This window comes from Chrysochloris asiatica, unplaced genomic scaffold (genome assembly GCF_000296735.1).
Source record: "Chrysochloris asiatica unplaced genomic scaffold, ChrAsi1.0 scaffold00100, whole genome shotgun sequence".
In the NCBI taxonomy this organism is placed as follows: domain Eukaryota; kingdom Metazoa; phylum Chordata; class Mammalia; order Afrosoricida; family Chrysochloridae; genus Chrysochloris; species Chrysochloris asiatica.
In genome coordinates, this window is record NW_006408618.1 from 752845 (window position 1) to 778034 (window position 25190).

Here is a 25190-nt window from a genome sequence, read left to right on the forward strand (position 1 = left end):
GCGGGAGAAAGATGAGGCTTTCTACTCCCGTAAAGATTTACACCCTCGGAAACCCTGTACAGGGTCGCTATGGGTTGGAACCGACTCGACGGCACTTAACAACAACAACAACAACATGGATCGAACTGACTCTACAGCACTTAACAACATGATAACAGTGTATCGACCTCTTTGGGTTTTTCATTCTGCAGATATTTATTGAAGCCAATTATGTGTCAGAAGCATGGTGGCGCAATACTATAAGTACTGGACTGTGAACTACAAGGTTAGCAGTTAAAGCCCACTTGCCCCCTCCACAGGAGAAAGGCTTTCTGCTCCACAAAGATTTAAAGGCTTGGAAACCCTACAGAGAGTCACTATGAGTCAGAACTGACTTGGTGGCACTTCACAACAACAATAATTGTGCGTCAGGTACTTTCTAGGCACTGAGGGTATAGCAGTGAAAAATCCAACCAAAAAACCTTCCTCACAAGGAACTTATAGTCTCGTGGAAGAAGACACGAGATAAAGTAAACTGTATAGCATGTTTAAGGTATGGGTATTGCAAAAAACGTGCACTGCATTTGGTTGCTAACTAAAAGGCTGAGGTTCGAGTCTACCAGAGGCACTGTAAAAAAAAAAAAAAAAAGGATTGGATACCTATATCTGAAACATCAGCCTATGGGACACAGTTGTACTCAGACAGGAGATTCCCACAAGTCAGAATCCACTCAGCATCAACTGATTTTTATAGTATTCTTTGAAGGGGAAAACTACCATAGAGAAAAATAGAGTGGAGTAAAGGAGATGGAAGTGCTGGAGAAAGGGAGGAAGAAGTACAGTTGTTAAACTGTGCATCAGGGCAGGCCTCACTGAAAAGATAAATTTGAATAAAGGTTAGGACTTGATGAAGGGAAGGGAGTCAAAGTAGATCTGTGGGGGGAGGGTGTGCTCTGTGCCACCAGAAAATCAGGAAAGAGCAAGGAGGTGTCTGTAACTGTAAGTCTCCAGTGAGCCAGGTGGGAAGGAGGAAGAAATGAGGTCAAAGAGGCAAAAGCGTGGGGGTCAGTTAGAGTGGTGATAGTGGTTTTGTGCTGTGGAGTCGGTTCCAACTCATAGTCACCCTGTACAGGGTTTCCGAGGCTGTAAATCTTTACGGGAGCAGAAAGCATCATCTTTCTCCCGCAGAACAGCTGGTAGTTTCGAACTGCTGACCTTGCGGTTCACAGCCCGATTTGTAACCACTATGCTACCAGAGCTCCTTTCAGTTAGAGTAGGGCCCCACACAGATTGTAAAGACTTTAGCTTTTACTTTGAGTGGAATGATAGCATGTGTCATGATCTCATTTTAAAAGAATCACTCTAACTTCTTTATTGAGAATTGTATTTAAGGCAACAGGTGTGAAAGCAGAAGAAGCAATTATAACAATCCAGGTGAGAGATGATGATGACTTGAACCATTGTGGTAGCAATTTGTTATTTTGTGCCGAGGAGTCAATTCCAACTCATAGTCACCCTGTACAGGGTTTCCGAGGCTGTAAATCTTTACGGGAGCAGAAAGCCTCATCTTTCTCCCGCGGGACAGCTGGTAGTTTTGAACTGCTGATCGTAAGATTAGTAGCCCGATTTGTAATCACTCCTCTACCAGAGCAACAGAAGTGGTGAAAAGATGGTTGGGTTTTAAATAGATTTTAAGAAAAGAGTCAACAGCCTTTGCTGAAGGTTGGATGTGGGTGTAAGAGCAAAGAGGAGTCAAGATTTTTGCCCTAAGCCTTTGGAAGGACTTATGAATAGGGGAAAGACTGTGTGGTAGGAGCAGGTTTTAGGAAGATCAGGAAATTATCTAAAGCGCATGTACTAGTATAGAGTTTGGGGCATTAGTCCAGGCTGGAGATATATTAAAAGAGTTGTCATAATATAGTAGAATTTAAAACAATGGGATTAAATATTATCACAAAGTGTTTGAAATAATGAATCAGACTACTGAGTGCCACCACTTACTGGCTGAGTGACTCTGGGAAAGTCACTTAATTTTTTTGTGACTCAGTCTCCCAATCTGTAAAATATGAATAATAACAGCTACCTAATGAGTTTTGCTGTGAGACTTAAAACCTGTAATATCTATAAAGCTCTCAGAATGTGTTGTATGCTCAATATATATGAATAATCCATTTTTATCACAACTGTTCTGTATACCTGTGGGACTTCACAAATACTTCACCTTGACTTGTGTTACTAATGCAGCGTTTCTTCGTGTGGTGCTTTCATAGTTTTGTTTTTTGATTGTTAATTACTACTAGCAGCCCAGCCAAGTTGGTTTTACTTCCAGAACTAAACTGACCTTTATTATTTTGTATTAGCACTGCCTTGGTTCTTGATTGATTGTTTGATTTTAAAGCCTGTATGTATTTTAGAATCTGTTGCTTGTTCAGAAAACAAAACTCTGATGTGTTTCTTCAGTACTGCTTTCCTTTGCTTTCCTCAGTGCTCAGCAGAGGAGCAGTCAGGTTCACAAGAAAAACACAATTGGAAATCAGGTAGGAATTGTATGAGAGAATCCGCGAATGCATGCTCAAAACAATTTGAACTAAAATCGCTTGATTGACAGTTTTTAAATGCAAATTAATTCTGTGCAAATTTTGCTTGAAATGCAGCTTTTTAATTTTGTCTTTGCTTTTAAAGGCCCTGGCGCCCCCCATGAATTGCATTTTTTTTTTTTTTTGGTGGCTATTTTATGCAGTTAACCATATTTATTTATTTTAAATAACTTTTTTGCTACTTATTCTGCTTTTCAAATCTGGCTACTTGTGTCCTATTTTGCTGCTTACATTCCCTGTAAATTTAATTTAACATTGACTTTGTGAGTCAGTTGAAGATTCAATAATGGTGAGTCAGTTGCATGAGCTTTCTGGTCCTGCTGACTAGTTCACACATTTGCACAGCTTGGGAACAGTGAAGGGACAGCTCATAAAGAAGGCAGTTGTTGACCTTAATCTCTGCCACCAAATTCCTGCTGGTTAATGAAACTGTTAACTCCTATAAAGTTCTTGATCCTTTGAGCTTTTGTGTTGTGAGCAGACTAACAGCCGCTCTGCAAAGATTGCATTAACAGTTTGCTGTTGCTTTTTATGTTTTATGTGATAATGAATATTTGCATTGTTACTTCTTTTCAAGTCAAAACAATGATGATTTACAGTTGTTTCTTTTTTATAATCAGAGGCACAATTATTAAACAAATTGAAACCTCTGCCCTAAATTTATCCCCCCACCCCCACCCCCCACCCATTGTTTTGAAAGGAGAAGAGGTAATAACAGACTTTTCTTTAAAAAACTTTTTTTTCTGAACTAAAGCATATAATTCTTTGCTATTTCAGGGAACCAATCTTCCGCCTTCAAGGCAAATTGTACGAGTTAAGTTCTGTAAGCTTACTGTTGCTTTTTCATTTAGCTTCCTAAGGGCACAGTTTGTCTTTAACTGATTAACTAAACTAGCGCTTGCTACTAATTTTTTTTTTTTTTGAACTTAGATTGTCTTGTCCATAACACCCTATCATTGAAATAAAATCCTCTTAAGAGGGTTCATCCCTTCACTGCTAATAACCTGCTGTGACTTAAAGGTATGAACTAGTAAAATCTAAAATGCTATAGTAATCAACCCTTAACACTGTGGGTGCTTCACTATTTCTCTAATTTTTATGGGCCTTAAAATAATTAAAATCATTAATGATCTTCCTATCTGTCCTTCTATGCTATGTTGTTATAAAGTGTAAGCTTTTCTCTTCCCCATGTATGACTATATTTAAAATAAATGTGAATTATGCTTCTGAAAGGTGGGTATTTGGCATCTGACCGTGATGTATTTGTTGATAAGATTACCAAACTCCAATTATTTGCATTTATTTTTAAAAAATTGAAAATTAGACTAATAGACGTTTCATGTGGTTTTAGAGTTGAATCCTTTAAAACCAGATAGAAGTATAAACACACAATCAAGTGACTAAAAACCAAATGTAAAACAAAAATCCAAACCACTGTCATTGTAAGTCAGTTCTAACTTACAGGGATGCTCTATAGGGCTTCTAAGGCTGTAAATATTTATGGCAGCAGAAAGCCTCATTTTTTTCCTGTAGAGCTATTGGTGGGTTCGAACTACTGACCTAGTGATTAGTAGTCCAGTGCTTATTGTACAGCGCCCAGGCAAATTTGTTTGTTTTTTTCAACAATTACGTTTTCATTTTCTCTATGAAAGTGGCAATCTTAATGTCTTCCTTCCAACTCTGCGCCTCTTTAAGAATAAGATTAGAGCATGCATCAGTTAATTGCTCTCTGGTGTTTTCAGAAGGAGCCCTGGTAGCACATTGGTTAAGGTGCTCAGTTGCTAACTAGAGGTTGGTGGTTCAAAGCCAAGGGAGAAAGATGTTGACAATCTGCTTCTGTAAAGGTTTGTTGTTGTTGTTGTTGTTATGTGCCGTGGAGTTGGTTGTAACTCATAGCGACCCTGTACAGGGTTTCTGAGGCTGTAAATCTTTATGGGAGCCTCATCTTTCTTCTGTGAAACAGCTGGTAGTTTTGAACTGCTGACCCTGAGGTTAGCAGCCCGATTCATAACCACTGCGCTACCAGAGCTCATAACTGCCTCATGGGATTTCCGAGACTATAAACCTTTACAGTCTTGGAAATCCTATGAGGCAGTTCTACTCTGTCCTGTTGGGTCGCTGTGAATTGAAAATTGACTTGGCAGCAGTATGTTTGGGCTTTTTTGTTTTGGTATTTTGAAAGAAGTAGACTTTGGAGCCAGACATTCCTGAATTCAAATTATGCTCTTCTACTTAGTAGCCATATGGCCTTGAAAAATTGAGCCTCAGTCTACTAGATTGTGTGAATAGAAAACATCTGTACCAGGGTTATTGTAAAAATCAGTAATGATGTATATGGAAGATTTGCAGCCTGATATGGAACTATGGGATAAAGCACTGGACCATAAGGTCAGTATGAGCCACAAGGTCAGTGGTTCACACTCACCAGGTGCTCCTTGGAAACCCTATACAGAGTTGCTATGAGTTGGATCCCACTCACTGGCACTTAACAACAACAACACTGGATGTGCTAGGAGCTCTGGTAGCATAGTATGTTCCAATCTACTGGCTGCTTCATGGCAGAAAGATAAAGCTTTCTGCTTCCGTTAAGATTTGCAGCCTTGGAAGCCCTCTAGAGAGGGTCACTGAGTCGGAATATAACCACTACCACCACAACCGCTGAGTGTGTGCCCTGCAAAGAGTAAACATCTTGTTCCCAACTGATAGATGCTGCTTCTTGAAACTTCTGGGAGGGAAATTATATATTAAGTGTTAAAATGATAATAATTATAAAATGGGAAAAATGAAACATTTGGGAAAATTGAAATGGTGACAAATTATTCTGTTGACTAGAATGAACAGATAAAGGCTGGCGTAGTATGAAGGATCTGTCTGTAAAATTCTCCACATGATCAGAAACCTCTCTAGCTCATAAAAGTACAGATATATATATATATATATATATATATATAGGCAAACTTATCACATAATGTCATAAAGCCATACTTTAAATCAGAGCTTAAAGGAAACTTAAATAGCTTTCACAATAGTATTATTTCCAAATGTTAAAATCATGCTAATATGTTTTCTATGACTTTACTTTTGCTGAGTACAGGTAGTCCCCATGTTACAAACATGGAATTTACATACAACCCATAGTTAAGAAGGAACCAATCCTGTTTGGGGTACATACAGTGATTGTAATAAACAATAGGTGTTACTTTGCAACACACATGAAAATATTATTGTTATCACTGCATCAGTATTAAAGAAAGAATCCTGATCTGGCACTGTAGTGGACTGTTAACCACAAGGTCTGCAGTTCAAATCCACCAGCCACTCCTTGGAAACACTATACATGGTCACTGTGAGGCAGAACTGACTCAAACCATATTTAGCAACCAGAAAAAATGTTAAAGATGTTTTAGTGCATCTGGAAGTGTTTCTTTTCTTTGTTTTTTAATGTATAGAAATGTACACTGTATACTACGACAAACATTTGACTCACTGATGTTAGGTCCAAACTATAGCTTAAATTTGTATATATATATATACAAATTTCTTTAAAGACAGATTTTGGAAAGGAACTCTTGTGTTCTGGGGACTGCCGCTGCTTGAAAACCAGTACATTATGAAAGTTTTATAGCTCAAGATAATAAATGTTTTTTGAAATTCAGACTTCTTTAAATTTTAGAAAGATAATATATTACATACCATTTATTTCTTAACCACCCCTGTGTGGTCAGAGGCATCACTTTATAATAAAATGCATTGTATTTCTGCAATGAAAACTAGTGAATAATCACACCAGGCAGTTTAGATGAAAGATAAAATTGCCTCATATTAGGTCACTTTTTGCTACCAAATTTGTTTATTTAAAAATTCATTTTGAAAGTAAGGAAATATGAATCTAAGCATTTTAGTTTCCAGAACTGAATGCACTAACTTGTATTACACACACACACACAAGCATACACCAGGAGCTCAGACATAGTGATAATTGTGAGGGTAGTGCAGTACCAGGCAGTCAGTGTACTTTTCATTGTAAGTTAGAACCAACTCGATGACTCCTAATAGCAACAATAGAATATTACATTGTAAGGAGTTCTTCACAGTGTTTTCCTACTTAGCAAAAGTGAGCCATAATAACTTGAGGCCATTTTCTCTTTGAATCTGATTATCTGATGTTGACTTGAGGTTTTTGCCTATCCAGAGGCTCAAAACCAGAGAGCCTTGGAGCTCAGACTGAGGAATGATGCCAGCTTGTATGGTTAGTGATGCTGAAACAGCCCGTAATATCCTAGCGTGTGACCCGTCCATGCTGGTATCTTTGTAGGCCTTCTGGTGGTAAGACCTATGCAGCATTGATTCTGAAGATTCTAAAGAAGGATTTAAGGGCATCCAAACTTTTTTTAAAGTCTGAAATCAGTTGTTTTTGTCTGCCTAGAAATTTAATAGTTTCACAAGTAGATATCACAAGTAGATATCAGCAAATGTACAAAAAATGTGAACAAGCATGTCACTCATCAAACATGTATTTTAAAGCCATGTGTCATAATTTGTGGGGTGTGTTTAGAATAGAAAAATGAATGAAAAATTAGCCCCACCCCCAGAGAGTGAACGGTCTAATGAGGCTGATAGTACATAAGCAAATTGAAGTCGGCCTCCTTTTCCAAGGCTAGCTCCTTTTGATGGTTCAGGTTTCACTGAAACACCACTTCTGCAAGAGGCCAGTCCTGAACACTAGATCTAAAGTCCCCTCCCTTCTCAATGTCTCGACTTTATCTATTGCATTCTATTATTTGAAATAATCTTGTTCACTTTTTTACTCATCCTTCAATAGGACATAAGCACCCAGTTTTGTGACTCTGTGTCATTGTATGATTTTAAGCTGGATTGTTATATTTTAGAAAGCTCATCTGCCTGTAGTGTGGAGGAAAGACTTTGAAGTGGGGACAAGACTAGAAAAAGAAATTAGTTAGGAAGCAGTTGGTAGACAAGAAATTATTATGGTTGGGGATAGGGAGGAGCCCTGGTGTGGTGCAGGAGGTTAATGCGCTAGATTGCAAGGTCAGTTTGAACCGCAAGGCCTGTGGTTCAAGCTCACCAGCTGCTCTTTGGAAACCCTATACAGGGTCGCTATGAGTTAGAACCAACTTGTTGGCACTTAACAACAATAATGATGAGAAGAAGCAGGTGAATTCAAGAAATAGTAAATGGGAGAATTCATAAGATTTGTGATGGAAAGAGTGGGAGAGGTGAGGAATTGCCAGGGATGATCTACAGATTTTTGCCTTAGGCAATAGGTTGTTGTTGTTGCTGTTAAGTGGCTGAATCGGTTCCATCTCATAGTGACCCTGTACAGGGTGTCCATGGCTATAAATCTTTGTGCCAGCAGAAAGCCTCATATTTCTCCTGCACAGCAGCTGAAGGGCTCAAACTGCCAACCTTGTGTTTCACAGTCCAGCGTTTATTGTATGGAACCATTCTTCATGATGAAAGCTACTTAATGAGAAAGTCAGATTTGGATCCAGAGTCAGAATGGCTGGGTGTGTTGAGTATGCTACCCAATTATAACTGTCCAATGACAAGTTGTCTAAAGTGTCCAGAATTCATAAGAGACAGAGAACTATTTATTTCAAAGGCAGAGCCCTAGTGTTGTTCTATAGGGTAAGCTCTGGACTGTTAACTGCAAGGTTAGCCATTCAGACCCACCAGCCACTCCTTGAAAACCCCAAACAAGGTCTCTGTGAGTCAGAATTGTTTCAATGACACTTAACAATAGCAACAACAATTGGGAACTATTAAAGAATTTCTAATAGGGAAGAGCATGTCATCTGATTTGTATGTTAAAAGATTTATGTGTCAGCCATATCTAAATGTTTGTAAACCTAGAGATTTGGAAAATTGTTAAAAATGTTTTTCAAGCTATTCAGGTAAGAAAATACAAATGTTAATAGCAGGAGGTATGGTGAAAATGAAGAGCAGGTTCAAAATACACTTAGGAGATAGAGTTGAAGGGTGGTAGTACAAGGCTACTAACCTGAAAGTCGGTAGTTTAAACCCACCCAGTAATTTTATGGGAGAGAGTACTGATTATCTACTTCTGTGAAGATTACAGCCAAGAAAACTGCATGAGGCAGTTTCATTTTGTCACATGAGGTCACTATAAGAAGGAATCAACTTAAAGGTATCCAACAGCAACAGCAGAATTAATAAGTAGCCAAGGGAGCTAATGTAGCAGGAAAGTCATCTTTCCAGAATTATGACTAAACAAATCCATTGGCAATAACCTCATATGCATGTGAAAGCTGGACAGTGAATAAGGAAGACCGTAGAAGAATTGATGCTATGGATCGTCAAAAACCGTATATAGGGTCGCTATGGATTGGAACGGACTCAGCGGCACTTAACAACAACAAATACGTACATACACAGTAGCTAAAGTCATGGCAGTAAATGAAATCACTAACAAATAATGAAAGCATAGAAGGAATATGGACTTTAAAGGATGATGGAGAAAGAAAAGTTGGGACAGATTGAAGAATTGAAACAGAAACTAAGTGATAAGAGTGATTAGAAAACTTGCAGAATAATGGAATTCAAGCTAAAGAAAGAAAGTTTCAAGGAGGGAGTAGTTGGTTGTAGTTGTATCAGATGTTTCTGAGAGCCCAAAGAGACATGACAAAGTTACCAGTTGATTGATAGAAGGTCCTGTGCCGTGTCAGGGATGACCTGAGTGTATAGCAGTGCCACACGTTCTCTTGGTGTTATGAAGTCATTCCACAGACAAAAGGTAGAGCTCAACTGAGAAAGCAGACCACTAGATTAATATCCTGAGTTTTTTTTGTTTTTGTTTTTGTTTTTATTCTAGGAAGGCAGCATGTAAAACTCAAGAGAGCAGATGAGTTATGATTTTGAAAAGAGGTGGTTGAGGTAAAGAATTGTGTAATTGATTGATGTTAGTATAGGCCAACTATGTAACAAATAATCCTAGAATTACACTATCTTAACATAATAAAAAGAACTCACCTTACTTTACAATCCAATGAACGTGACCCAATGCGAAGGCCATCCCTACTTCACATGATGAGTCAGGGACTTTGGAGTCCCCTTTATTCTTCCCGCAGGTGGAAAAGCAAAGGAAGTCCTGCTAAGAGGGATTTTTAAGGGCTAACCTGGATGCTGCACGCATGACTTCGTTTCTAATTTCACTGAATAGAACTCAGTCATTTGTCTTCAACTATCTGCAAGGGAGATGAGAGAATATGAGCATGTATTTAGAAAAATTAGAGATGAAAGGTGCCAGTGACTGAAAGTAAAAGGAAATGGACAAGTCAAAGCAATGGAGGTTTTGCTAAAGTCAAAGAAAATGGGTACCAGGATTAAGTGGAAAATGTGGTAACGTTGGAAATTAAATTAGTGCGTGGATGTCACATTTAAGTTTTGAAAAACAAGAGAATAGCACTTGAAAGTCATAGGTGTTATTAGAATAAGAAGGAGCCGACAATGGAAGAAGTGCTTAATAAATAATAGCTACAAGTATTTGTGGAACATTGTCTTCAGAAGGTGTGTGTAGTTGAAGAAAAATAGAGATGAAGTTTCAAGATTTGAATATGTTAAGGGTCAGGATACGTTGAAGCCAAGAGGATTGATAGAATATGTCTGTGATATCTCATTCCTTTTTTAATCACAAGAGTCTATAGCAGGAAACATGACTGGCATGCTGGTTGGCCCCAGACAGTAGTTGACAACATGGAAGACTTTTTCCTTAGTTAGGAAGAAGAGCAGGTGTTTGCAGGAGCCTGAGTATCAGAGAACCTTCTAGTCCCAGACTTATTGTATGTATCATTTCCCATCAGTGTGCCTTTTATTACTATAACTTTTTGTTGGAATGGGAAATCTGACTTTCCCAAACTACAGGTCTCTAGATAACTAGCTTTTCAACTTTCGTAAATTATAGACTGGGGTGACTTTCTTATCAAAATAGTTTTTTTCTTATCAAAACATATTTACTCTTTGAAAGCTAGGTTCAGTGGACACTGGTCTATTTTTTCTTAGGATCCTTAGTTGTCAACTCATCCTAACTACCTGAAATTTTCCTACTGAGTCCCCTGCATTTTCAGCCTCTGCAAGAACATGGTTTGAACCAATGTTAAAAGAGGCCAGGGTTTAATTAGCTGTTTCCATGCTGTGTAACAGTGATTTCCATCTTCATAGCCTAAGGTAGAGGACTCCTCACAGCCCTCCAGCTTTCTTCCTCCATTCAACCACTGCTACAATTTAGGGTCTTAACCCCCAGCTTCAGCCTACTTTCTAGTCTCAATAGTTAGGATTTTTTCATCAGTTAGAATTTTTTCAAATATATAAATTTCAGAAAACTTAAGTCATCTTGAGAAACAAGGGAATTTATTAGTTTATACAATGCAACAGTTCAGTGATAGAATTAAGCCCTATTTAATCCATGTCTCAACAGTGTCACAATGAATTGGCTGCTTTCTTTAAATTATCTGGTTCTGCTTATTTATTGTTTGTCCCATTCCTGGGCCCCAAGGGATTACAAGATGACTGCCAACAGCTTCCAGGAGTTTTTCTTCTTGGTTTGAATCCAGAGAACCAAATGAGTCTGTTTCCCAGAATTCCTGCATAAACTTTTAAGATTTATTCTGATTGGACTGACTTGGATCATGTGCTCATTCCTGAACTAATCATTGTGTGGTCAGTGACTGAGAAGCATTGATTGGCTTCAGCTAGGGTCATGTGGGCTGTGGGACTGGGGTGGCTTCTCATCAGATCACATGGATTGGAAGGAGGGGCAGACTGCCTCTCCACCTGAAAATCAGAGCTGCTATTGGAACAAGACTAGACACCGGAGGAGGTGCACCTCAGATGACTGGTATGGGTATGGACTGAGCATTCTTTGCTTTCAGAAGAATTTAATTCCGACAGTAGAATTCTGGTGTATATTGTCTTCTTGAAGGAACAAAGGATGATTAACACCTTATTATTAAAACCATAGTTCATTTATTGATTATAGTTAATGACTTTTTCCAGTTCATCCTCTGGCTTTTGTTTCGACCCTCCCTTTGGGCTCCTCCTTTTTAGCAACAATACTGACTGACAGGCAGTCCAGTGAAATGGCTCAGACCTAGGACTGTGAAGCCACTGTGTAACTGTGACCAAGTTATTTAACTTTTCTGTTCCTCAGGTTTCTAATCTGTAAAGAGCTGATGAGTCACCATACTACTGACTCATCAGATTGCTGTGAGGGTTAAATGAGATAATACAAGATAGATGGCTAGAGTGTTGTTGTTAAGTGCCATTGAGTCGGTCCTGATCTCTGCCACCCTGTATAGAGTTTCTGACAATTGACTGGTGAATTTGAGCCATTTAACCTTGTGGTTCAGACCTAGAGATCCAATGCTTATCCTACAAGGACCTGCCTAATGGTAAGTACTATGTAAAGTGCTTGCTGCTTTTATTATTACTACTATTATTGTTGGTATCATTTTATGTATATATATTACTCCATTACATTTCAAGGAAAGTAGTAACTGAATTATTTTATGTTTTCTAATTGACCAGTTCCCCAGCTTTGAGGTAGGACACTTGCCACAAAGCAACAATGAAATCTGCATAATATGTATTCATGTTTCTTTGCAAACCTTGACACATAGAAGATACTCAATAAAAAAATAGCTCTTGAATAAATGAAAAAAATAAATAATAATGAAGTGTTTCTATTAATCATATTTTCCTAATGATCTATTTTATAAATATAAACACTTTAAAAACTTGAGAAACAATGACATTGATTTTTGAATTAAAAGTTTACAATTTTGATATGCTTATGTGAAGATAATATTTTTTAATTGAGAAAATTATGCTGGTAAACTTATCATGTGATTATTCATTTAAAACATATTCACCTTTATTTCATCCATCATGGAAATTACCTCTTTTTCCCAGTTATAGTTCATGGAACAATTTTTTAGGATCATTTTTTGAGTGTAGAATAAAGGAAAAAACTCCTCACTATCACTAGCATTTTTTATAAGCTCCTTCATGCTATAAGAAGGTGAAAGCAATTTGAAGGTCCTTGTATTTAACATGTATTTAAAATGCATACTCTAAATGTTAAGTATAATCATTTCGTTCTTAAGTTCTTTAAACTAGGCAAGAATTTTTTTTTTTTAAGTTATTAGTTACAGAAAGAATGGATATATTTTGTCCCATCTCTCTTGATCTTCCAAGTAGCCATTTTAATGAAAAGACTATCAGTGACACAGCTGGTGATTCTTAAGATGTAACTGGAAAAATGAAGAATTCTCTGATATTTGTAGCAAGGTATGGTCCAGTGTTCCAACTCCTGCCTTCTATGCAGGAGTACCATGCTTGATTCCCAGCCAGTGTACCTCATACTCATCCACCACCTCTCTGTCAGTGGCTTGTGTGTTGCTGTGATGCTGAACTGGTTTCAGTGGAGACAGAGTAAGGAGAAAGACATGATGATCCTTCTGAAAAGGAGCCCTGTGAATCACATGCTCGGATACACAACCCACTGTGGAGATGGTGCAGGACAGAGAAATGTTGAATTCCATTGTAAACAGGGTCACCATCTGTTGGGGGACCACTATATGGCAGATAATAATACCACCATAATAAAGATATATTTTTAATGATGGTGTGGCACTGTAGGATAAGCTCTGGACTGCTAACCTCAAGGGTGGTGATTCAAACCTACTGGGTGCTCCTCAGAAACCCTCTACAGTGTCACTATGTTGTTGTTATGTGCTGTGGAGTCAGTTCCGACTCATAGCGACCTTGTACAGGGTTTCCGAGGCTGTAAATCTTCACAGGAGCAAAAAGCCTTATCTTTCTCCCGTGGAACAGCTGGTAGTTTTGAACTGCTGACCTTGTGGTTTGCAGCCTGATTCATAACCACTACGCTACCAGAGCTCCTCAGAAACCCTCTATAGGGTCACTGTGAGTAGGAACCAACTCCATGACACTTAAAAACAGCAACACAATTCTTCTATGTATTCATTTATTTGAACAGTGATAAAATGTAAATGAAATTTCCTTTTAAAAACTAATCTTGATAATATGTATACATATCACAAGTGTTCTAGAGTGCACCTTATATAAATGTATAAAATAAAGTCTATTATTCTTAGTTATGCTTCTTTCCTGTTATGATAATCCAGTGGCCTATTGCCACTTAGCCTGACATTTACATCCTTACAGTTATAAACTAAATTCTAATCATTCAGGGACTGCCATTTTCTGTGATCCTTTTAAAAGTTTTTCTTTCATTTTCTTATCTTCCCTTCACCTCTTCTTCTCCCTCCCCTTCTTTCCCTTCCCTTTCTTTTCTTTCTCACATATTTGTTTTAATGATTTCTTGTAACAATACTTCACCTATGTTTTAGCTGTACAGCATGCTGATGCATCTCAATTTGACAAATAAGAATTTTTAAATTAGAATACTGGAGCTTTAAAATATTTTGTTTTCATTTATTTTCAGAAAATGCTGATGCCCTGTGTTGTCAAGAAAATGCAATTCTGTGCTATACTTCTGCCCATTGCTATTAACAAATTATTTTGCTTAATTTAATTTTTAAAGATTACTTCTGAGAATTTACTATTTTCCTAAAAGCTTTGTCAGTTGCAAATGATTTATCATAAGGAAAAATTTCAACATTCAATACTTTTTACTGGTAGCATGCCAGTTTGCTTATCTCTCATTAATTTTTTGCCTGCTCTCCTCTCCAATCTCACACTTCCCCTCAAGAAAGGGCAGGATTGGGGAAACAGGAAGAGAGCAGAGCAATGGACCAATGAAGGTGATGGTCCACACACATGGTCCAGAACCACAAATCTTTTTTTAAGATTTGGGTAGTAACATTTCAAAAACCAGCTAACTCTAAAAGTTCCATTTACCAAAAAAAGAGATGAGTTTCATTCCACTCTCATTAATAGTGTAGAAATTATTCAAGTAAACCTTAGCTTAGTAGTTAGAGTGCTTCAGATACTGTTTTAAGTGTTTTACAATTTTAATTCATTATCTTCTCCAAATTAATACTGTGAGGGTAGGTATTGTTATTATCCCAATTTTACAGAGAAGGAAACTGAGTCATGGAGAGGTCTAGTAATATACCCAGTCACATGGATTATGAATGGCAGCACCAACTGGAATCTGAATCTTATTTTCTTAACCACCATATTTTAAAATTACCTTGGATAGTGTAAAATTGCATTAAAAAATCTCATTTCAGTCTGTTATGCCATTTAAAATCATTCACTGTTACATTTTCCACCATTCATTTGTTGTACTGTGGTGTCTTGAATGTTGCTGTGATTCTGGAAACTGTGCCACTGACATTTTAAAAAGCAGTAGGTCACTCATAGGAGTCCTGGTGTGGTGCTGTGGGTTAATGCACTGGACTGCAAAGTTGGCTTGAACTGTAAGGTCAGTGATTTCAAGCTCACTAGCTGCCCCTCGGAAACCCCATACAGGGTTGCAGTGGATTAGAATTGACTCAGTGACACTTAACACCACCAACAACAGGTTACCCATGGTGGACAGGGTTCAGCAGAGCTTCCAGACTAAGACAGACTGGGACGATGGTGAGGGGGACAACATCTGAATGGTTAGTCACTAAAAACCTAATGAATAGCAGCGAAAACATTGTCTGATACAGTGACCTCAGGTTGGAAGGCACTCCAAAAGACTGGGGAAGAGATACAAAACTTTTGAAACATTCATTTGCTGATTGGGCACAACTCAAAATGAGAAGAAGCAGCTACAAGCATACATTAATAATTGGAATATGTAATGTATGAAGTATGAATCTAGGAAAACTGGAAGTCATCAAAAATGAAATGGAATGCATAAAGATCAATATCCTCAGCATTAGTGATTGAATTCGGGAATCATATGGTTTACTATGCCTGGAACAACAAGCTGCAGACACATTATGGCATCATATTCATCATCACAATGAGCATTCTATTTCGAAGTGTAATGTTGTCTGTGACAGAACATCCATATGCTAAATAATACAGTACCATCATTATTAAAACTCATACACCAACCACTAAAGCCAGTGATGAAAAAAACTGAAGAATTCTACTAATTACTATGGAGTCCTCTGCCACAGGATAATTCACTGTGTCACAACGTCAGCTTGAAACACAAGGTCTGTGGTTCAAACCCACCAGCTGCTCCTTGGAAACCCTATACAGGGTTGCTATGGGTTAGAATGACTCAACAGCACTTAACAACAACCAACTCCTTTAGTCTACTATTAATCAACATGCCATCAAGATGCATTGGTAGTTACCAGTGATCAGAATGCTAAGGTTGGAAACAGAGGAAGGATGATAATTAATTGGAAACTATGGCCTTGGTGACAGAAATAATGCTGGGGATCACATGATAAATTTTTCAATACCAATGATTTATTTATTACAAATACCAATTTTTCATCAACATAAGCAACAACTAACTGTGCCAGATAGAGTACACAGGAGTCAAATTAACTACATCTGTAGGAAATGAAAAAGCTCATTATCAGCCAAAGCAAGGCCTGGGCAGACTTTTTTGACAGATCATTAGTTGCTCATATACAAGTTCAGATTGAAGCTGAAGAAAATTTAAACAGATTCACCAGAGTCAAAATATATCCCATCTGAATTTAGAGACCATCTCAGGAGCAGATTTGATACATTAGACATTAATATTCGAAGACCAGACGTGTTGCGGGATGACATCAAGAACATCATACTTAAAGAAAACAAAAGGTCATTAAAAAGACAGTAAAGCAAGAATAAGACAAAATGCATGCCAGAATAGACTTTGAAAACTTGCTTTTTAGTGTAGAAAAGCTAAAAACAGTTGGAAGAAATGAGAAATTAAAAGAGTGTAACAGAAATTTTGAAATGGTAACTCAAGAAGACAAAGTAAAGTATTATGTCAATACCTGAAATAAGAAAAACCAAAAAGGAAAAACACGTCTAGCACTTCTCAAGTGCTAGACCTGGAAGTAGAAGAACTGAAGAAAAAATTCAGTCCTCGGGTTATAATACTGAAGGATTCCTGGTGTGGCACTGTTGGATAACCACTGAACTTCTGACTGTAAGGTGTGCATTTCATATCCACCAGCTGTTCCTCAGAAACCTTATGCAGGGTCAGTAGGAGTCAGAACCAACTTGACAGTACTTAGTAACAACAACATGGACAAAGCATTGAATGATGCCAATGCTGGAAGAATCAAAAAAAGATGGAGGCAATATATCACCGCTGTACCAAAAAGAGATGATCAGTGCTCTGCCATCTGAGAGACAGCATATGATCAAGACCCATTGATACTGAAGGAGGAAGGCTAAGTTGTACTGAAAGTATTGGCAAAAACTAAGGCTTCAGGAATTCACAGAATACAAATGTAAAAGTTTTAACAAACTGATGCAGTGCTTGAGGCGTTTACTCATCTATGCCATTGTATTTGGAAGATAACTACCTTTCCAGTTAATTGGAAGAGATCAATATTTGTGCCCATTCCAAATAAAGATGATATAATAGAATGTAGATATTATAGAACAATATCTTTAATATCACATTCATATAAAATTTTTCTGAAGATAATTGAAAAATGCTTGCAGTAGTACATCAACAGAGAGCTGCCAGAAATTCTAACTGAATTCAGAAGAGGACATGGAACTAGGCATATCATTGTTGATGTCAGGAGGATATTGGCAGAAAGCAGAGAAAACCAGAAAGATGTTTACTTTGCTTTATTGAATGCGTTCGACTTTGTGGATCATGCAGACTTTGCATGATGTTGTGAAAAATGGGTATTCTAGAACACTTAATTGTGCTCATGAAGAAACAGTACATAGACCAAGAGGCAGTCATTCTAACAGAGCAAGAGGACACTTGTTGTTAAGTGCCGTTGAGTCGATTCTGACCCATAGCGACCCTGAATAGGGTTTCTGAGGAGCAGCTAGTGAGCTTGAACTGCCAACCTTGTAGTTCAAACAGCTTTGCAGTCTGGTGCATTAACCCACAGTGCCACACCAGGACTAAGAGGACACTAAGCGGTTTAAAACCAGGAAAGATGTGCATCAAGGCTGTATCCTTTCACCGTATTTATTCAGTCTGTCTGCTGAGTAAATAATCAGAGCACCTGGATTATCTGAAGAAGAGCATGGCATCAGGGTTGGAGGAAGACTCATTAACATTCTGCGACATGCAAATAACACAACCTTGCTTGCTGGAAGTGAAGAAGACTTGAAATACTTACTGATGAAGTTCAAAGACCACAGCCCTCAGTATAGATGGCACTTAAATTCAAAGAAAAGAAAAATCCTCACAAGTGGATCAGTAAATCATCATGATATATGGAGAAAAGATTGAAGTTGTCAAAGACTTCATTTTGCTTGGATCCACCATCAATGTTCATGGAAGCAGCAGTCGAGAAATCAAAGGATGTATTACTCCATCAGAAAATTTTGCTGTAAAAACCTCTTTAAAGTGTTAAAAAGCAAGGATGTCACTTTGAGTACAAAGGTGCAATTGAACCAAGTTATGGTATATTCAATAGCCTCACAAATGGACCAATAAATAATATCATGATAGGTTAAGAAAAAATCGAGCAATGTATTGCATTAAGCAAATCTGCACAAGACGTATTTAAGTATTCAAGAGCAAAGATGTCAGTTTGAGGACTAAGGTGTGCCTGATCCAAGCCATGGTATTTTCATAGCCTCATATTCTTCAGAAAGTTGGACGATGAATGAGAAAGACTGAAGAACAATTGATGCATTTGAGTTATAGTGTTGGAGAAGAATATTGAAACTACCGTCGTCTACCAGAAGAACAAACAAATCTGTGTTGGAAGAAGTACAGCCAGAACACTTGTCAAAGGCAAGGATGGTGAGAAGTATGTCTGTCAAACTTCAGACATTATCAGAAGGGACCAGGCCCTGGAGAATGACATTATGCTTGGTAAAGTAGAAAGTCAGCAAAAAAGTGGCAGACCCCTAATGAGATGGATTGGCGCAGTGGTAGCAGCAGTGAACTCAAGCATCGCAATTGTGACGATGGCCCATTGCTGGGCTGTATTTTGTTCTGCTGTATACAGGGTAACTATGAGTCAGAACCAACTGCACAGTACCTAACAACAACAACGAGTCAAAACTGACTCTAGGGCACTTAACAACTACATTGGAGAATCTGTTACTTTATTAAGCACTGTCATTTCAGACCTGAACATTCTAGCTTAGTGTCTTCTGTTCATAATTATTTTAAATATTACTGACCATTGGAATTCTCCATTCTCAAGTCCTAGATGAGCAGATCTCACCATTGACATTTCCACTGTGTTATATACTATGGACTCTGTCTCTGGCCACAGAGCCACTCCCACTTTTTCCTGCACTGCCAAATGAGGGGCATAGGGTTGCTAAGTCAGCCTACTTCAAACATCCCAGGGTTTCTCCCTCTGAGTGGCTCCATCACAGGACAAAGACAAGCATTTCAAAATGAATGCTTGTCTTTAGCTTCAAGGTATCACACCCATGTTCTTGGCAGCTTTGTTGTAGTAAGCTTGCTGACATTTCTATCCTGTATCAACTAGCTCATCTGTATATTTGGCCACAGAGACTTTTTAAGTAGATGGGATAAATAATAAACCCTTCTGAAATAGCAGAAATCGTTCCTTAAGTCTTCAGTTCTTACTTTCATGACAAGTACAATGCATATCTTATTTTGCACAGAGTATAACTCTAGCTATTTTAAACCTATACTTTTCATTTTCTACTTGAAAAATACATAAATATTTACTGATGGTAAAAAAGTTTAGTATGCAGATGATACAACCTTCCTTGCTGAAAGCGAAGAGGACTTAAAATACTAATAAAGATCAAAGACCACAGCCTTAAGACTATATTGCACTTCAAGGTAAAGAAAACAAAATCCTCAGCACTGGACCAGTAAATAACATCATGATAAATGGAGAAAAAAATTGAAGTTGTCAAAGACATCATTTTATGTGGATCCACTGTCAGCACTCATAGAAGCAGCAGTCAAGAAATCGAATGCTGTATTTCAGTAGGAAAATCTGCTGCACACAACCTCTGTAAAGTGTTGAAGAACAAAGATGTCAGTATATAAGGACTAAGGTGCACCTGACCCAAGCCATTGTCTTTTCAATAGCCTATGTGCATGTGAAAGTTGGGCAAATAATAAGGAATACTGTACAAGAATTGATGCATTTGAGTTATGGTGTGAGAGAAGAATATTAAAAGTACCATAGACTGCTAGAAAAACAAAGAAATCTGTGTTGGGCAAAAAACAACCAGAATGCTCCTTTCAAGGCAAGATAGCAAGACTTCGTCTCTCATACTTCAGACATATTCTCAGGAAGGACCAGTCTCGGGAGAAGGATATTATGCTTGGTAAAGTTGAGCACCAGCAATAAAAAGAAAGACACCTAACAAGATGGATTATTGGCACAGTAGCAGCAGCAGTGGGCTCAAGCTTAACAATGTCTGTGAAGATGATGCAGGACTGGGCAGTGTTTTGTTCTCCTGTGATGAAAATGGGGTTGCTATGAGTCAGAACTGACTAGACAACATCTAACAATACAATATGAAAACAAAATTATTTTCCTGCTTAACATATACTTCTATCCCCTTTAGCCATAGTTACTTTTGTCTGTAACTTTCTAGGAAGGAGAAAAATTGTTCGTTTATTGAGTCCTGGTGTGACAGGATAAATGCTGGGTTACTAACTGCAAGTTTGGCATTTCAAACTCACCATCTGCTCTTCAGAAACCCTGTACAAGGCCTTTAAGAGTTGGAATTGACTTCATGGCATGTATCAACAATAGTAGTATTTTGTGGGAACCTTTGTGGGCATAATGGGTTCATGCTGGACTGTTAAACATAAGGTCAGCAGTTCAAATCCATCAGGTGATCTGTGGGAGAAAGATGAGGCAATCTGCTCCCATAAAGATTTATAGCCTTGACCAAATCAGTAGCACACAGTCAGCCACTATGCCAGTGTTCTTGGGGAAAGGTGAAGCTCTCAAATCCTGCAAAAAATTTTTAGTATCAGTAACCCAACGGAGTATTTTTACTCTGTACTATAAGATGGATGTTGTGAGTTGGAATGGACTCATTGGCAGTTGGTGGGTAGTATTCTTTGTGACTCATATTTTCATGCTTTTGCCTGCTTTTGAAATATTTAAACTTTCATTAACTCATAATAGAATTTTTAGACAGTGATGATAGTGACCTTTCAACACCTTTGTTAACTGTTTTTCTCAATGTATTTTATATTTGTTTTCATTTGACGTAGAATATTTTTGAAGTAAAGCAGCTTACAAAATGGTTTCAAGTGATATAAATTACTCTTTTTCCTCTCAGTTCTTTCAATATATTTGTTGGACATTTTTTAAAAAATTGTTCTTGAACAATTAAATATTCACATTTGGTGTGGCACTGTGGATTACTGCACTGGATTGCAAAGTCATTTGAACCACAAAGGTCTGTGGTTCAAGCTCACCAGCCAGCCACTCCTTGAAAACCCTATACAGGGTCACTATGGGTCAGAACCAACTCGACAGCACTTAACAACAACAACAACTTGTAACATACATATGAAGCCATTATTGACATGGTCTTTCTAATCCATCTGGAATTTATCATGGAACATGGCAAGTGGTGAGGCATTAACTCAGGGAAAAAAATAAACTGGCTAGAGGCGTGGGTTCAAAAGCCTGACTGCCAGCTTCAACATCTGACTCTGCCCTTACCAGCTGTGGACAAATTACATGACATCTTGGTAGCTCATCTGTACTTGGAATATGATTATTGCATATAGGGATGCTGTGAGGATTAAACACATTGGTTTACATAAAATATTGAGGTCAGTGTTTTGCACATAGTATCAACTCAGTAAATGTCAGCTATTATTATTATTTGGAGTCCTGGTGTGGTGCTGTGGGTTAATGCACTGGACTGCAAAGTTGGTTTAAAACTCAAGGGCAGCAGTTCAAGCTTACCAGCCGCTCCTCGGAAACCCTATACAGGGTCACTCTGGGTAGGAGCCAACTTGACAACACTTAACAACAAATTACTATTTACATTTTAAGTTCTATGGTGAGCCACCATTCCTCTGTCAGTTTGTTGTGCTGTTGTAACTCGCATGTTGCTCTGATGTTGCAGCTGTGCCACTGGTATTTTAAATATCAGCATGGTCACTCCTGGTGGACAGGTTTCAGTGGAGCTTCCAGACTAAAACAGAGTAGAAAGAAGGAGGGGTGAACCACTTCTGAATGGTTAGCAGCTGAAAATATTATGAATAGTAGTGAGCATTATCTGATACAGAACTATAAGATGAATCCCTCAGGTTGGAAGACATTCAAAATAGGACTTGGGAAGAGCCAAAGCAAGGCCAGGCGCATACCATGAGTTGCTTGTATGCAAGTTCAGGCTAAAAATTAAGTCCATAAAAGCCAAAATATATCCCACCTGACTTCGGAGACCATCTCAACAACAAATTTGATGTATACTATGGCCAAGAAACTCTGGTAGCGTAGTGGTTACGAAACGGGCTGCAAATTTCAAGGTCAGCAGTTCAAAACTACCAGCTGTTCCTCAGGAGAAAGATGAGGTTTTTCTGTTCCCGTAAAGATTTTCAGCTTTGGAAACCCTGTACAGGGTCACTATGAGTTGAAACCGACTCTATAGCACATAACCACCACCACCACCATACTAATAGCCAAGAAGCAAAAGAGTTGTGGGACGATGACATCAACAACACCACACATGAAGAAATCAAGAGGTCATTAAAAGATAGTAAAGAAGAAAATACAAAATGGATGTCAGAAGACACTCTGAATCGACCTCTGAAATTTGCTCTTATACATAGTCAAGCTAAACTGGAAAAAAATGAAGTAAAAGAGCTGAACAGAAACTATGAAAGGGTAGCTCAAGAAGACAAAGTAAAGTATTATGATGAAAAGTACAAAGACCTGGAGTTAGAAAACAAAAAGGAAAGAACTAAAGAAAAAATTCAAGCCTCGATTTGCAATATCAAAAGATTCTGTGGGCAAATTATTGAATGGCACAGGAACCATCAAAAGAAGATGACTATACAGTCATTGTACCAAAAAGAATTGGTAAATGTTTAACCATTTCAAGAGTAGCATATAATCAAGAATCAATGGTACTGAAGGAAGAGGTCTAAGCTCCACTGATGGCACTGGCCAAAAAACAAGGCTCGAGAGTTGATGGAATACAAATGGAAATCTTCCAACAAATTGATGCAATGCTGGAGACACTCACTCATCTATGCCAAAAAATTTGGAAGACAGCTACCTGGCCAACCAATTAGAAAAAAAATATTTGTGTCTTTCCAAAAAAAGTGTCTTAATGGAATGTGGAAATCATCAAACAATATCATTAACACCACCTGCAAGTAAAATTTTGCTGAAGATAATTTAAAATGGTTGCAGCATTGCATTGACAAGAAACTTCCAGAAATTCAAGCTGGATTTAGAAGAGTGCATGGAACTAGGGCTATCACTGCCATCAGATGGATCTTGGCTGAAAGCAGAGAATACCAGAAAGATGTTTGCCAGTGCTTTATTGACTTTATGCTTTATGCAAAGCCATTTGACAATGTAAATCATAACAAACTATGGTTAACATTGTGAAGAGCAGGCATTCTAGAATATTATGCTTATGAGCAACTTCTACATAGATCAAGAGACAGTCATTCAGATAGAACTAGGGGACACTGAATAGTTTAAAATAAGGAAAGGTGTGCACCAAGGGTATCCTTTTGCTATACTTATTTAATCTGTATGTTGTTGTTAAGTGCTGTTGAGTTGGTTCCAACCTATAGTGACCCTGTATGGAGTTTCTGAGAAGCAGCTGGTGAACTTGAACTGCCATCTTTGCAGTTCAAATGACTTTTCAGTCCAGAGCATTAACCCACAGTGCCACATCGGGATTCCATCTCTACACCAAGCAAATAGAATGAGAATCTGGATTATATGAAGAAGAATGTGGCATCGGGATTGGAAAAAGACTCATTAACAATCTGCAATTTGTAGATGATGCAGCCCTGCTTGTTGAAAGCAAAGAGGATTTAAAACACATACTTGATGAAGATCAAAGGCCACAGCCTTCAGTATGGATTGCATCTCAATATAAACAACAAAAATCTTCACAACTGATAAATGGAGAAACGATGTAAGTTATCAGATCTGTAAAAGAATCAGTGCCTTTAAATTCTGGTGTTGGTGAAGAAGATTGAAAAGTACCATGGACTGCGGAAGAACAAATCTGTCTTGGAAGAAGTAGAGCCTGAATGCTCCCCTGACATGAAGCTGTTGAGATTTCATGCCTTTTACTTTGTACATGTCAGGAAGGACCAGAGAAAAAGAGGAAGACCCTCAAGACCTGACACAGTAATATCAACGATAGGCTCAAACATAACAATTGTGAGGATGGCGTAGAATCAGGCACTGTTTCGTTTTGTTGTGCATAGACTCGCTATGAATTGGAACCAACTTGACTGCAGCTAACAGTAGTAAATATAGTAACATTTCATATATGTTTGAATGATTTATACCATCACCATTGGTTTGGGATGCTTCCTTTGCTACATAATAATGTTAATAATGATGTCATAATTCTAACAGCTCACATTTCTTGAAGGCTGACTCTCTGATGGCTGCTGTCCTAAGTGCATTGCACAAATCAACTCTTGTAATTCTGTAACAACTCTATGAAATGTTGTTGTTGTTGTTAAGTGTTGCTGAGTCAATTCCAACCCATAGCGACCCTCTGTAAGGTTTCCAAGGAGTAGTTGGTGAGCTTGAACCACCAAACTTGCAGTTCAAACGACTTTGCAGTCTGATGCATTAGCCCACAGCAAATAGGTTTCATTATTTCTCCTGTTTTATAAATGATAAAATTAAAGCTTAGAAAATTCAAATACTTTACCCAACATCATACAATGGATAAGTGGCCTATTTCTGACCTTATCTGGGTCAAATGTGTTCTCTTTAGCTAGGGTTTGTATTATTATTTATCTTATCATCTGTTGATTTTTATACAATGACATTTTTAAGGACATTTTTATATCTACTAAGCTCTTTGTTTTTATTACTCATCCTTTCCAAAAGTATATTTTGGTCTTGCACATTGCTTATTCATTCAGTTGAAGATTAAAATCTTGTCGTATGCTGAGTGGAGTTCTGTTTGTATTTTGAATGGATATGTATTGAACCTATAAATCGATACAGAAACAAGTCACATTATTACACAACCTGTCATTCTAGTCAATAAAATGGTGATTGTTTTTGTTTATTATTATATCCTGGGTTTTTTTTTCTTAATGTAGGTAAATTCAAGTTTTGCATTAGGTATAAAATAGCTTGAAGTATTGTATAGTAATTAGGAAGAATATTTTAAAATTTCATGTTTTCTAATTATTAAGGAACCCTGGTAGCACAGTGAATTAAGCAATTGGGTTGCCAACTTCCTAGTCTGTGATTCAAGCCCACCAGTCATTTACTCTGTGAAAGAAGGATAAGGCTGTCTTCTCTTGTAAAG

At 37.8% G+C, this 25190-nt stretch overlaps 1 protein-coding gene across 4 annotated transcripts in view; it reads left to right on the forward strand.

Annotated features, from left to right (window-relative positions):
* The window catches only part of DNM3 (dynamin 3), a 1007215-nt gene that overhangs the window by 519306 nt on the left and 462719 nt on the right, over window positions 1–25190 (forward strand). For 3 of the 4 annotated variants that reach the window (XM_006867044.1, XM_006867045.1, XM_006867047.1), the window contains exon 13: window positions 2465–2516. In XM_006867044.1, coding sequence (XP_006867106.1) covers window positions 2465–2516 — 52 coding nt within the window. Of the gene's footprint in view, window positions 1–2464; window positions 2517–3353; window positions 3384–25190 lie in introns of all 4 variants that reach the window. The other variant, XM_006867046.1, reaches the window with a different exon arrangement.